We start from the raw sequence: 13459 nt of genomic DNA, 5'->3' as shown, positions 1-13459 counted from the left end.
TTTCTTTGCAGGTACCTCTTGATCTTAATGACTATATGGGATCGGAATATGTTTCATGCTAATAACCTGTGTACATTGCTGAAGCCACCAGAACAGCAATTCCACATACGACCAAGTCATCTTCACCTAACCAACTGTTGTCATTGATACGCACAAAAATCCCTGTTCGAAACTTGACTGTCAACACAGACTTTAATTTTGATCTATTGTCTGTACAGATTTCTACCTCAAGGAAATGCGTCTTCTCATACAATGTAAATTCTACTAGAACTGGGTAGCAAGGTTCAATCTGGTCAGGCAGCATCCAAGGAGCAGGAGAATCGACGGTTCGGGCATGAGCCCTTCTTCAGGAATGCCTGAAACGTCGATTCTCCTGCTCCTTGGATGCTGCCTGACCTGCTGCGCTTTTCCAGCAACACATTTTCAGCTCTGATCTCCAGCATCTGCAGTCCTCACTTTCTCTTAGCAAGGTTCAATCTCATGGAATACAGAGAGAACCAGCCACTTGGATGCAGAACTGGCTCAAAGGTAGAAGACAGAGGGTGGTGGTGGTGGAGGGTTGTTTTTCAGACTGGAGGCCTGTGACCAGTGGAGTGCCACAAGGATCAGTGCTGGGTCCACTACTTTTCATCATTTATATAAATGATTTGGACATGAGTATAAAAGAGATATAGTTAGTAAGTTTGCAGATGACACCAAAATTGGAGGTGTAGTGGATAATGGAGAAGATTACCTCAGATTACAATGGGATTTTGATTAGATGGGCCAATGGGTTGAGAAGTGGCAGATGGAGTTTAATTCTGATAAATGCGAGGTGCTGCATTTTGGGAAAGCAAATCTTAGCAGGACTTATACACTTAGTGGTAAGGTTCGAGGGAGTGCTGCTGAACAAAGAGACCTTGGCATGCAGGTTTATAGCTCCTTGAAAGTGGAGTCGCAAGTAGATAGGATATTGAAGATGATGTTTGGTATGCTTTCCTTTATTGGTCAGAGTATTGGGTACAGGAGTTGGGAGGTCATGTTGCGGCTGTACAGGACGTTGGTTAGGCCACTGTTGGAATATTGCATGCAATACTGGTCTCCTTCCTATCGGAAAGATATTGTGAAACTTGAAAGGGTTCAGAAAAGATTTACAAGGATGTTGCCAGGGTTGGAGAATGTGAGCTATAGGGAGAGGTTGAATAGGCTAGGGCTGTTTTCCCTGGAGCACTGGAGGCTGAGGGGTGACCTCAGAGGTTTATAAAATCATGAGGGGCATAGGTCGGATAAATAGACAAAGTCCTTTCCTGGGATTGGGTAGTCTTGAACTAGAAGGCATAGGTTTAGGGTGAGAGGGGCATCTTTTTCACACAGAGGGTGGTACGTGTCTGGAATGGGCTGCCAGAGGAAGTGGTGGAGGCTAGTACAATTGCATCATACAAAAGGAATTTGGATGGGTATATGAATAGGAAGGATTTGGAGGGATATAGGCTGGGTTCTGGCAGGTGGGATTAGATTTGGTTGGGATATCTGGTTGGCATAGACAAGTTGGACTGAAGGGTCTGTTTCCGTGCTGTACATCTCTATGACTCTATGACTAACTGGAATGCTCCGCAGTTCAACCCCTGGGCATAACAAATTCATGGACATTTGTGCTGTCAATATGATGTAGTGGGTACTCACTGCTCTCCAAGATAATATCTGGGAACTGATAACTTGGGCATCAAGATCTCTTGGAAATTCTGAAATTTCTTGATCTTCCACTGCAAAAATAAACATTTTGCTCCATAAAGAAGCAATATACCAACTAGCTGCTGCCTTGAAGTATTTGCTGGACCAGCGTGATTGGTTCATTTAAATACATATATATGTGTTGCAGGAAGTCCAAATCTAGAGGCCATAGGTTGAAGGTGAGAGGGGAAAAAGAACCTGAGGAGAAACGTTTCAGAAGATAGAGTGTGCCTGGAATGAGCTGCCAGAGGAAGTGCTGGGTACAGTTCCAACATTTAAAAGGCATCTGAATGAGTAAATGAATAGAAAGGGTTTGGAGGGATATGAGCCAAATGCTGGCAGATGGGACTGGGTCAGATTGGGATGTCCAGTCAGCGCAGACAAGTTGGACTAAAGGGCCTGTTTCCATGCTGCACGACTGTGTAACTATTCTGATGATTTGAAAAACCTAATATGATACATTTTGCTCAATATCAGACCATTGGTTGACCCAATGATGCATTTGGGTTTGGGCATCTTCCTTAATATGGATATTTCCTTCTTCTATTCTCCACCAGTTTTCCACCAACATTAAGTCCCCCTTATTTGATGAGCTGGCAAATGGCATAACATTTAATTTGAAACAAGCTTCATACTTCACTGATTTTTGCAGGAGAACCCATTTCTGTTCATTGATAGTCATTTGATCTGCTATATAGATTCCTGAGCAACTTCTTGTTAACAAAGGTTGTATTGCTTGTTTGATTCCATCTACCGATTTGTAACGTGAATACAAACCTAAGCAATGTTTTTCTGAGCTTAAAAATTGAGGCCACCTCCGAATTGGAGTATATTATCGTTAAAAATGTGGTGGAAGAATTAACTTGTATATTCAAGCATGTACCTAAATATGCATTTTGACACTAAAAATAGGATTATTTTACAAGGTGCTATCTAGTCCTTAAATGGCTATTTTTATTTGGCAAGCAGGTGTAAGATCTATTTTGCTTGCAAAGATAAATCTTCTATATTGTTGACATTCCATAGTATTTTTTGGCATGTAGTGAAAAACGAAAATCTTGAATTACAATCGTCTAAAGGAGTACCACCTTCTGGTTAGGTGATTTAAAATGGCTACTAGATTGGAGAAGTTACAGAGCTTCAAAATGTGAAAGAATTGAATTATTAATAATCACATTATCTACTTCACTGACTGCTAAAACTGATTCAATTTCAAGCCCCAATCCAAGGTTTGCGTTCTAATGTATAAGTACTACATCAAAATGTTGTTTGCTTGTTCAAATTACTACAGAAGATCAGATGGTACTGTACATAAAAACAGTTCATTCAGAATCTTAGTTGAGAGTGTGATGCTGGAAAAACAGAGCAGGTCAGGCAGCATCTGAGGAGCAGGAAAATCAACTTTTCGGGCGTAAGCTCTTTGTCAGGATTCCTGATGAAGGGCTTATGCCTGAAACGTCAATTCTCCTGCTCCTTGGATGCTGCATGACCTGCTGTGTCTTTCCAGTACCACACTCTTGACTCTGATCTCCAGCATCTGCGGTCCTCACTTTCTAGGCAAAAGGGAGGACTGGAGGTGCTGGAAACCAGAGTTTAGATTAGAGTGGTGCTAGAAAAGCACAGCAGGTCAGGCAGCATCCGAGGAGCAGGAAAATCGTCGTTTCAGGCAAAAGCTTCATCATTCCTGTTGAAGGGCTTTTACCCAAAAAGTCGATTTTCCTGCTCCTCGGATGCTGCCTGACCTGCTGTGCTTTTCCAGCACCAGTCCTCACTTTCTCCTATCCAGAATCTTAGGCCAACATAATAAAAACAGATAACAAGAAATGCTGTAGATCACAGCGGGTCAGGTAGTATGCATGGAGAGAAAGCAAGCTAACGTTTCGAGTCTAGATGACTCTTCATCAGAGCTCCTATAACAAGAACAGATACGTTGTAGAGCCTTGCTGCATAGAGATTGTCTGTCATACTTACCTATGTTATAAAGATTGCTCTTTAAAGTAATAAATTATTGCAAAAAACTTCGAGATGTCCTGTGAGCATGAAAAACCTATGTTGATAGAATTCCTTTCCTTTAAATAATTAAAAAGTAACTGAAGATATTATTATTTAAGTGCTAAAACAGGGTCATATAGTATAAACTGTTCCAAAGGAGACAGTTTGGAACTAACATCAACTTTTTCTCTCTCCATAGATGTTGTCAGACTTGTTGAGTTTGTCAGTACTTTGTTTTTATGACAGCATTAATACAAATTATTTGTCCCCTTCAAGCACGAAAGTACCCAGTTCATACCCAAAATTTCAGCTGATCAAGGATGCATTTTATCCGATATTATGCACCATTCATCCAATTTCTCATTCCTCACCCAATTAATTTCCTTTCCATTCCATATCACTTCTAGTTCAAAATTATTGTTCTCAATTTCAGGTCCTTCGATGACTTTCCACATTCAAATGTTGAGTTGTCACCCAACTGAACTTCACTTCTCAGCTTACACACTTAACTCTTCCATTCTGCAGAACGGCCACTGGGTTGGTCTGCTTTTTCTCCACAGACACTGGCAGACCTGCTGAGTTTTTCCAGCAATTTCTGTTTTTGTTTCTGATTTTCAGCATCCACATTTCTTTAGACTTTTTAAAAAACCTTTACTTGTGCCTGGGCCACTGTATACTTCATGAAAAGTTTTGCAATCAAACCATTGGTGGTGAAGCCTTCACTGGGTATAATTTCCTCCTAGAAAAATGTCTTAAACCTCTCCATCTTGCTTATCTTATCCTAGTTTTAAATTAAAAAAAAGCCTCAAAACCCACTTCTGACCACATCTTTATTCATCTTCTCTCTTTCCCAGTGTCTGCTCAGTGTCCAGTGTGTCTTTTTGTGACACAGAATAGGGCACTCTACTATGGTAAAAGGCGATTCAGGAGTGCAAATTAGTTAAAAATGGCATGGTAACAGAGCATAGATAGGGTATTCAGTTTATTTTGCATGCTGGATTAGTTTCAGATAAGACAGCAGTAATCAAAACTACATGTAGTCTTGGAATCACCGTGCCCAAAACAATTTTGTTGCCATTTTTATTCTTTCTTCTGGTCTTCCACGAAAACAGTAGCACATTCACCTCCGTTGTAAACAAAAGATCGTTCATGCCAAGGATATAACCACAGAAATAATTTTAGAATCATAAAAGAATTTTTAACTCACTCCATTTCAATGGTGGACAATTTTCTCTATTAATATGACAAAGCAGAATGCAAGTCTGTACTATAATCAAAAACACCTCTGGGACACCCGGACCAACCAACCCAACCACCCCGTAGCCCAACACTTTAACTCCCCCTCCCACTCCACCAAGGACATGCAGGTCCTTGGACTCCTCCATCGCCAGACCATGGCAACACGACGGTTGGAGGAAGAGCGCCTCATCTTCTGCCTGGGAACCCTCCAACCACAAGGGATGAACTCAGACTTCTCCAGTTTCCTCATTTCCCCTCCCCCCACCTTGTCTCAGTCAAATCCCTCGAACTCAGCACCACCTTCCTAACCGGCAATCATCTTCTTGACCTCTCCGCCCCCCACCCCACTCCGGCCTATCACCCTCACCTTGATCTCCCTCCACCTATCGCATTTCCAAAGCCCCTCCCCCAAGTCCCTCCTCCCTACCTTTTATCTTAGCCTGCTGGACACACTTTCCTCATTCCTGAAGAAGGGCTTATGCCCGAAACGTCGATTCTCCTGTTCCTTGGATGCTGCCTGACCTGCTGCGCTTTTCCAGCAACACATTTTCAGCTATAATCAAAAACGGACACTTAGAAGAATTGAGCTGTGAATTAGAATGCTGGTGTGGAACCAACTGTGATTGCTTGTTTATTTTAACATTCCTTTTACCCCAATGCTATCTAACTTTTCATAGGAATCACTATTCAACAACTTCCACATGACAGCCTGGCTAACATCAGAAACTACAACCTGCTCTCTGGTGTGTATTTTCAACTTTTTTTTGTTTCCTTGGTAACTCCTGCCTCCCATTTAAACATTATGTGTCTTTGCTTCAATTAACTGTCTGACCACAAAAAAAGTAAGTAAAATAAAATTAAATCAAGGCACCCAACTACTCATTTGAACTAGGAGTTAGTGCAGCATGATATAAGCATTTGGGAGAAAATTGTCTGCGTCTACCCTATTAGGCATAAAATGCAGCATCAATACTACAGAGATATAAAAAACATTGTTTGATTTAGTAAAAATACATTGCTGAAAATGTGTTGCTGGAAAAGCACAGCAGGTCAGGCAGCATCCAGGGAACAGGAGAATCGACATTTCGGGCATAAGCCCTTCTTCAGGAAGATCTCCAGCATCTGCAGACCTCACTTTCTCCTTAAAAATACATTGCAACAACTCACCAAGATTACCTGAGAAATATCTTCTACATATATAACTTTCATAACCAAGAGCTCCAAGTCACATAATCCAAATCTAGTTTTATACTTTTCTTTCATTGTTGCTAGGACAAAATTCTGTATTTCCTAACTTCATCGCAGAAGTGTACAAGCGCAAAGACTACAAAATGCAAAATGACACTTCAGTGCCACATATGGTCAAGTATCAGTTCATCCACAACTAGGAACTAAAAATGAAGAATTTCATGAATGTCATTGCATTTTAAGACAACTGATTTGTTAACAGGAAAACAACAGTCCAAAGATGTGCAGGGTCAGGTGAATTGGCCATACTAAATTGCCCGTAGTGTTAGGTAAGGGGTAAATGTAGGGGTATGGGTGGGTTTCGCTTCGGCGGGTCAGTGTGGACTTGTTGGGCCGAAGGGCCTGTTTCCACACTGTAATCTAATCTAAAAATCTAAACAGGTTAAAAAAAGGCGTCACTTTTGCATTAGTAAGTTGTGAAGAGTGATGTTCCAAAGGGATCAGTGCTGGAAAATCAACTATTTACAATGTATATAAATTTCTCAGATGACAGAACCAAATTTATAGTGGCTAAATTTGTTCATGACACAAGATAGGAAGGAAACAAAGTTGTGAAGATGACCTAAGGGGAGTCTACAAAGTGGTCAAGTGATTGGGCAAAGAATTTGGCAAATTAAGTATAATGTGGGAAAATATGAACTTAGCCATCTTGCAGGAAGAACGTAAAAGCAGCATATTATTTAAATAGGGAGAAACTGTAGAGTTCTGACGAGGGGGGAAATCGGGATGCCTTATTACATGAATCACAAAACCAGTATGCAGATACAGCAAGTGATTAGGAATGCAAATGGAATGCGGTTGCTTATTACAAGAGGAATGAAATTTAAAAGTGGGACAAAAGCAAATTACTGCGGATGCTGGAATCTGAAACCAAAAGAGAAAATGCTAGAAAATCTCAGCAGGTCTGGCAGCATCTGTAAGGAGAGAAAAGGAGTTAGACTCGAAACGTCAGCTTTTTTCTCTCCTTACAGATGTTGCCAGATCTGCTGAGATTTTCCAGCATTTTCTCTTTTGGGGTTGAAAGTGGGACGTTTTGCTGTGGGAGTATAATGTGTTGGTGAGACCACATGTGCACAATTTGGGACTCTTTATTTAAGGAAGAACATAAGATGTTATACAAAGCCTAGAACTGGACAGATACCTTGGATGGGTTGTAACATTATGAAGCAAGGATGGAGAGGTCAGGTCTGCATTCATTCGTGTTCAACTGAATTAGAGACAATCTTGTTGATACATAACGGGACTTGACAGGTGCATCCCGAAAGGATGTTTCGCCTTGTGAAAGAGATGGGAACTAAGCAAGAGAGAGTTTAAAAATAAGGGGTCACCTATTTTAAGGTGCAAATGAGCCTTCTCTCAGAGGGTTGAGTGTCTTTGGATCTCTTCAATAGAGATCAATGGAGACAGTGCTGTTAAATATTTTCAAATGCAGAGTGTCTTCGTTGTTAGTCAAGAATCTAAGAGTATCAGGTTGTACACAAATGTGGAGTTGAGCTCACAATCAGATCAGTTCTTATTAAATGGCAGAGAGTCTCACAGGGCTCTAATGGACTGTTCCTATTCGCCGAGCTGGGAATTTGTGTTGCAGATGTTTCGTCCCCTGTCTAGATGACATCCTCAGTGCTGGGGAGCCTCCTGTGAAGCGCTTCTGTGATCTTTCTTCCGGCATTTGTAGTGGTTTGTCTCTGCCGCTTCCGGTTGTCAGTTATTAGTTACAAGTTTACCTTTATTTGCCCTAAAATTATTCAATGATCTTGCCTTCACAGCTCTGGGGAGAGTGTTCCACAGATATGACCCACAACCAGAAAAAAAACTTCATCATCAAACGAGAAACTCTTATTTTTAAGCTGTGCTCCCTAAATCTAGTGTCTACCCACAGGGGGAAATATCCTCTCAGCATCCACCCTACCCAATCCCCTCAGGACATTGTATGTTTCAATAAGTTCATCTCCCATTCTTCTAAGCTCTAACAGATACAGAGTGTCTGAAATTTAAGATAATCACCCCTCCTCACCCCATCCCAAGAATTATTCAATATTTAGATAACTGAAAAAAAAACTTGTCAATCGATTCAAAATCTGAGCTTTCTGTATCATTATAGCGTATTATCTATGTCCTTGATAAATATGAGAACATTACTGTTTTGTAACTTCTGCCAGTAGTTCATGTTGAATATGCGTAGCAAACACAACACACATACTACATATTTAGGGTAAGAGTTGATTCAAAGACTTGGGGCATTGTGGTGTTAAATGGATTTTGCAATACCTGCTCTTTGGTCAGACAGAGACTTAAAGTAAGTTCATTTTTATATACTGTACCATAATTCAAGTTTTGCCTACATTGGTATATTTATACCATCTGATTGGTCAGCCTCAACTAACAGAAAAATTGAATCAGAGGAAAGCTCATGAACCAATCAACTAGTGATTCTAAGTTGAAAGAAAGCTAATGGCAATAATTAATGATTTCTCCACACAGTCGAGTATTCATAGGGATTACAGCTGATAGTGAAATGTCACGTCCTACGAACTCAAGTCTCTTCATAACACAACTTATACATTCACGTTTATTACAACTCAAATTAAATCCGAGCTGGGTTTTCTATCTGTCGACAGTATGACCTAGGATGGCACGATGGCTCAGTGGTTAGTACTGTTGCCTCACAGTGCCAGGGATCCAGGTTCAATTCCAACCTCAGTGGACTGCGTGGTGTCTCCCTTGCACATTCTTCCTTGTGCCTGTATGGGTTTCCTCCAGGTGCTCCAGGTTCCTCCCACAATCCAAAAATGTTCAGGTTAGGTGAATTGGCCATGCTAAATTGCCCATGGTGTTCAGGGATGTGCGTTAGTCTGGGTTAAACATAGAGTAGTGGGGGAGTGGGTCTGGGTGGGTTACTCTTTGGAGGGTTGGTGTGGACTTGCTGGGCCAAAGGGCCCATTTCCACACTGCAGGGATTCGATGACCCACCCTCAATGGTAACAAATGAAAGTCAGAGCATCTAAATGCATAAGAGTTAAAATGGCGTATAGTTCTGACCTCTGTCAGGTTTCATTACACTAGATGTATATCAGACTTTAGTGGTGATTGGGTGTGGCATAGCTAGATATATTTCCATTAATGTTCCAGCACTAGCATGAATTTGCCACCAGGGAAATGAGAATTCATGGTCTAACATCTGGTTTTCACTAACATTGCAAATTTAAACTCAGTAAATTGGGGATACTCCTCAAGTTATTAAGTGCCCTGATAAGCAAAGTTGTAGGAAGCAATTATAAGTAAGTTATCTTCAGTATTGTTACTGTCCTATTGTATTATCTTCTTCCTCAGAATGTCAAGGAGAATGTGAGATTGTTACTTCCATTTTCCAGAGCTCTAACAGCTGTGAATTAAAAATATAAAGGATTGGAAAGAATGAAAATACATACTCTCACATTGAGTGAGTGGGAAGAATAACACAATACAGATTAATCAGGTAAGAGTTGGGAATAAAGAACAAAAGAGATGATAGAGAAAATTAGAAATAGAAAGTGCTGCAAAAACTCAGGAGGTCTGGCAGCATGTAGGGACAAAGAGGCAGGGTTAACATTTTGAGCTGAAAAGTGCGGTGCTGGAAAAGTGCAGCAGGCCAGGCAGTATCCAGGAAGCAGGAGAATCGACGTTTCGAGCATAAGCCCTTCTTCAGGAATGAGGCTGGTGTGCCAAGCGGGCTGAGAACACCAGCCTCATTCCTGAAGAAGGGCTTATGTCCGAAACATCGATTCTCCTGCTCCTCGGATGCTGCCTGGCCTGCTGCGCTTTTCCAGCACCGCACTTTTCAACTCTGGTCTCCAGCATCTGCAGTCCTCACTTTCTCCTAGTTGATCTTAACATTTTGAGTCCAATATAACTTCTTCAGTTTCAAAGAAGTCACAATGGACTGGAAACTTCAATTCTGTTTCTCTCTCCACAGATGAAGCCAGACCTGCTAAGTTTCTCCAGCACTTACTGTTTTTATTTCAGATTACAGCAACTGCAGTACTTTTTATCTGACAAAAATACTTGGCAGAAGATTTTTTTTTAAAAAAATGTACATTTTGTAGCAGGTTAGTTGTTAAGTGACTGTTAACAGAGAACTGGCTGATTAAATGGGAATGGATGTTATGGAATCTCTATGAAAGCTTCCGGTTGAAGCACAAATCTTCCATGGCCCCAAAGGTTCACCTGTGGTACAGCACAACCAGGAGCAGCTCCCTCTCCAACAAGCAACGTTTCCTTTCCAAATATCAAATAAGGCCTGCCTTACTCCAAAATATTGTGTGGGTACTCCCTTCAAACATTATTACAAATCTTACTGATTCCCTCCACTACCTCAAAATCCACACCACCCCCATAATCAATTACGTTAGTCATGGCTTGCAGTCACCACTCTTGTATCAGAATCTGAAGGTTTCAAATTTCCACTCAAGAGATTTGATGACATAACGTGAGGGTAACAGTTCAGTGAGGCAAGTGTCATCTGGAACACTGGATATTTTAACAAGCATTTTTCTGAAGGGTGCAACAATTCTCAATGAAAAGCAGGAGAGTTCACCCAATATCCTGGCCAATATTTACCTCACTTCTAGAGCAGAGGGAAAAAATGAAGCTCTTTGTGCCACTGGCTAAGATGTCATTTTCTCTTGCCTTCAATTTTCTAACCATTAAGATGGATAAAGAAGTGGAAAACTGTGATCACTATTCTTGAGAATTCACAAAAGGAGACATTGGACTGCCTGTAAGATTGGTGGGATTCAGAGCAGATAAGGCAGTATCTTTTCCCTTGGGTAGGGGATTTCAAGTCTAAGGGCTATACTTTTAAATCTTTCTCTTGTTACCTTAAAAGTGGTTCATATGTGGAATGAACTTCCAGAGGAAGTGGTGGATGAAGGTACAGTTGCAACATTTAAAAGACATTTGCATAAATACATGATTAAGAAATGTTTGGCGGTTTGTAGGCCAAGTGCAGGCAGATGGGATTAGTTTAGTTTGGGATTATGTTCAGCAAGACTGGTTGGATCCAAGGATCTGTTTTTTATGATGTATAACTATGACTGCAGCTGGTAAGGAAGGTACAGGATTCAAGAATGAGATAGCTATTTTAGCCCCAAGTAAAGTACAATTTACTTTCTAATACGGGATCAACTGAGTTGAAAAGACATTAGAATGGCAACAGGAAAGGATAATACTGACAGCAGACATCATACCAAAAAGGCGGCAGAAGAATTTGGGAAAGAGAAACAATCATACGCCTTCTCAGTGGGGATAGCCACAAAGTCACAGACATAGACGTATACAGCACTTAAATAGACCCTTTGGTCCAACTCGTCCATGCCAACCAGATATCCTAAATTAACCTAGTCCCATTTGCCAGCATTTAACCCATATCCCTCCAAACTCTTCCTATTCATACACCTACCCTGATGTCTTTTAAATGCTGTAATTGTACTAGCCTCCATCACCATCTCTGGCAGTTCGTTCCATACATGCATCACCCTCTCCGTGAAAGAGTTGCCCCGCTGGTCCCTTTCAAATCTTTTCCCTTTCACCTTAAACCAATGTCCTCTAGTTTTAGGAGAAGAAAGTGAGGTCTGCAGACGCTGGAGATCAAAGCTGAAACTTTATTGCTGGAACAGCACAGCAGGTCAGGCAGCATCTAGGGAACAGAAGATTCGACGTTTCGGGCACATGCCTGAAGAAAGGCATGTGCCCGAAACGTCGAATCTTCTGTCCTCTAGTTTTAGACTCCTCCAACCTGGGAAAAACCTTGGCTATTTATACTATCCATGCCCCTCAATTTTATAAACCTCTGTAAGGTTGCGCCTCAGCATCCGACACTCCAGGTAAAATAGTTCTAACCCATTCAGCCTTTTCCTCTAGCTCAAACTCTCCAAGCCTGGCAACATCCTTATAAACCTTTTCTGAATCATTTCAAGTTTAACATCTTTCCTATATCCATGAACTAAAATGATTATCCAAACAAAAGTTTCTCCCTAACCCTCTTTTCATTAGATGCTAAAAGATGCTCACTCATTCATGAGATGTGGACATCTGTCTAGGCCCACATTTATTGTCTATCCGTAATTGCTTGAAGCACAGTTAAAAGTCAACCACATTACTGTAGGTCTAATGTCACACGTCGGCAAGGATGTCAGATTTAATTGGCAAGAGGAGAGCATGGCCAAGATGTTTCTTTATGACGACGACTATAGTTACACAGTTGACATTAGAGTCGGTTCCCAGATTCATATCCCACCGTCTACCACAGCGAGAGATTTCCCAGACCGTTAGTCTGGAGATCGAAATTACTAATCTCCATTCAGTTTACTCCACCGTTTGACCACTTTTAACGCTTTAGATTCTCACTTCTCAATATATAGTAGCAGTGGGAAGGTCACGTCCGCGGGTACACGACAACGTGAATGCTGCCGCCTCAGTGGATTTCTCGCAAGCATCTTTCCTCTTAAATACCAACTCCTTTCACAGTAAAGTGGGAGAAGGGTAGTGAATGCGTGCAGCGTATCTGATTTCCCCCCGCTCCCACTCAGCTCCTCTCCCCGCCTGTGCCCAGGCCTCAGGCTGGTAACCCCTGCAAAGTGTTGACAGCTGCGGATGGGGACAATTTCCTTCTCCCAACACATTCAGTTCAAACTCACGTTCTCCGACGAGCAGAATCCTCACGTCTTTCCTCATTTTTGCTCCCCCGATGTGGTTCGACCTCAGCCCGAATGACAGACGAGCTACGGACCGGTCTCCCAGGAGGACCGATGAAATTTAGGCCCAAGCAATGGGACCAGGCCCAACAAGCCGCGCCGCCCGCTTTGATTATTTGCTCCAGAGAGAGAGTTCAGAGGCGGGTCACCTGGCGGCAGACGTTCAGGGGACGACCCCTGATTCCTCACGAATAAAACCCGCCCACCCACCAATAATGTCCCCCACCGGCCTCCACTTTACGCCATCCTTCAGCCAGACCCTAAATGTCACCTGTCTACGCATGCGCCGCCGTTGCCCCGCACCGCCAAGACTTCGCGCGTCCCCGCCCACGCACGTTCCCGACGCGCGCGCCTCTCCAGGGCTGGCAGCAGAGGGGAACAGTGGTGGGCAATTCAGCCAATTCGAGCCTGTTTCGCTGTTCAATGAGGTCGTGATTGATTGGTCTAACTCCATACACTGTATCTGCCTTTGACTCATATCTTTTAGCAGTTCTGCTTAGTTCTGCTATCTATCTCAAATTTAAAGTAAACAACTGATA

At 42.0% G+C, this 13459-nt stretch overlaps 1 protein-coding gene across 4 annotated transcripts in view; it reads right to left on the bottom strand.

Moving 5' to 3' along the window:
• Positions 1-13096, bottom strand: part of LOC122562292 (mitochondrial Rho GTPase 1) — a 98079-nt gene extending 84983 nt beyond the window's left edge. For all 4 annotated transcript variants that reach the window (XM_043715098.2, XM_043715099.2, XM_043715100.2 and 1 more), the window contains exon 1: positions 12864-13096. In XM_043715098.2, the coding sequence (XP_043571033.1) occupies positions 12864-12900 (37 nt within the window). In that variant the 5' untranslated portion in view covers positions 12901-13096. The remainder of the gene's footprint in view (positions 1-12863) is intronic.
• Between the last annotated feature and the right edge of the window lie 363 nt (positions 13097-13459).

Source organism: Chiloscyllium plagiosum, unplaced genomic scaffold, assembly GCF_037043375.1.
Source record: "Chiloscyllium plagiosum isolate Xiang-an unplaced genomic scaffold, Cpla_swu_hap1 HiC_scaffold_25, whole genome shotgun sequence".
Classification (NCBI taxonomy): Eukaryota; Metazoa; Chordata; class Chondrichthyes; order Orectolobiformes; family Hemiscylliidae; genus Chiloscyllium; species Chiloscyllium plagiosum.
Note: the sequence above shows the minus strand (reverse complement) of the source record. Positions and strands in the feature narration are given on the sequence as shown.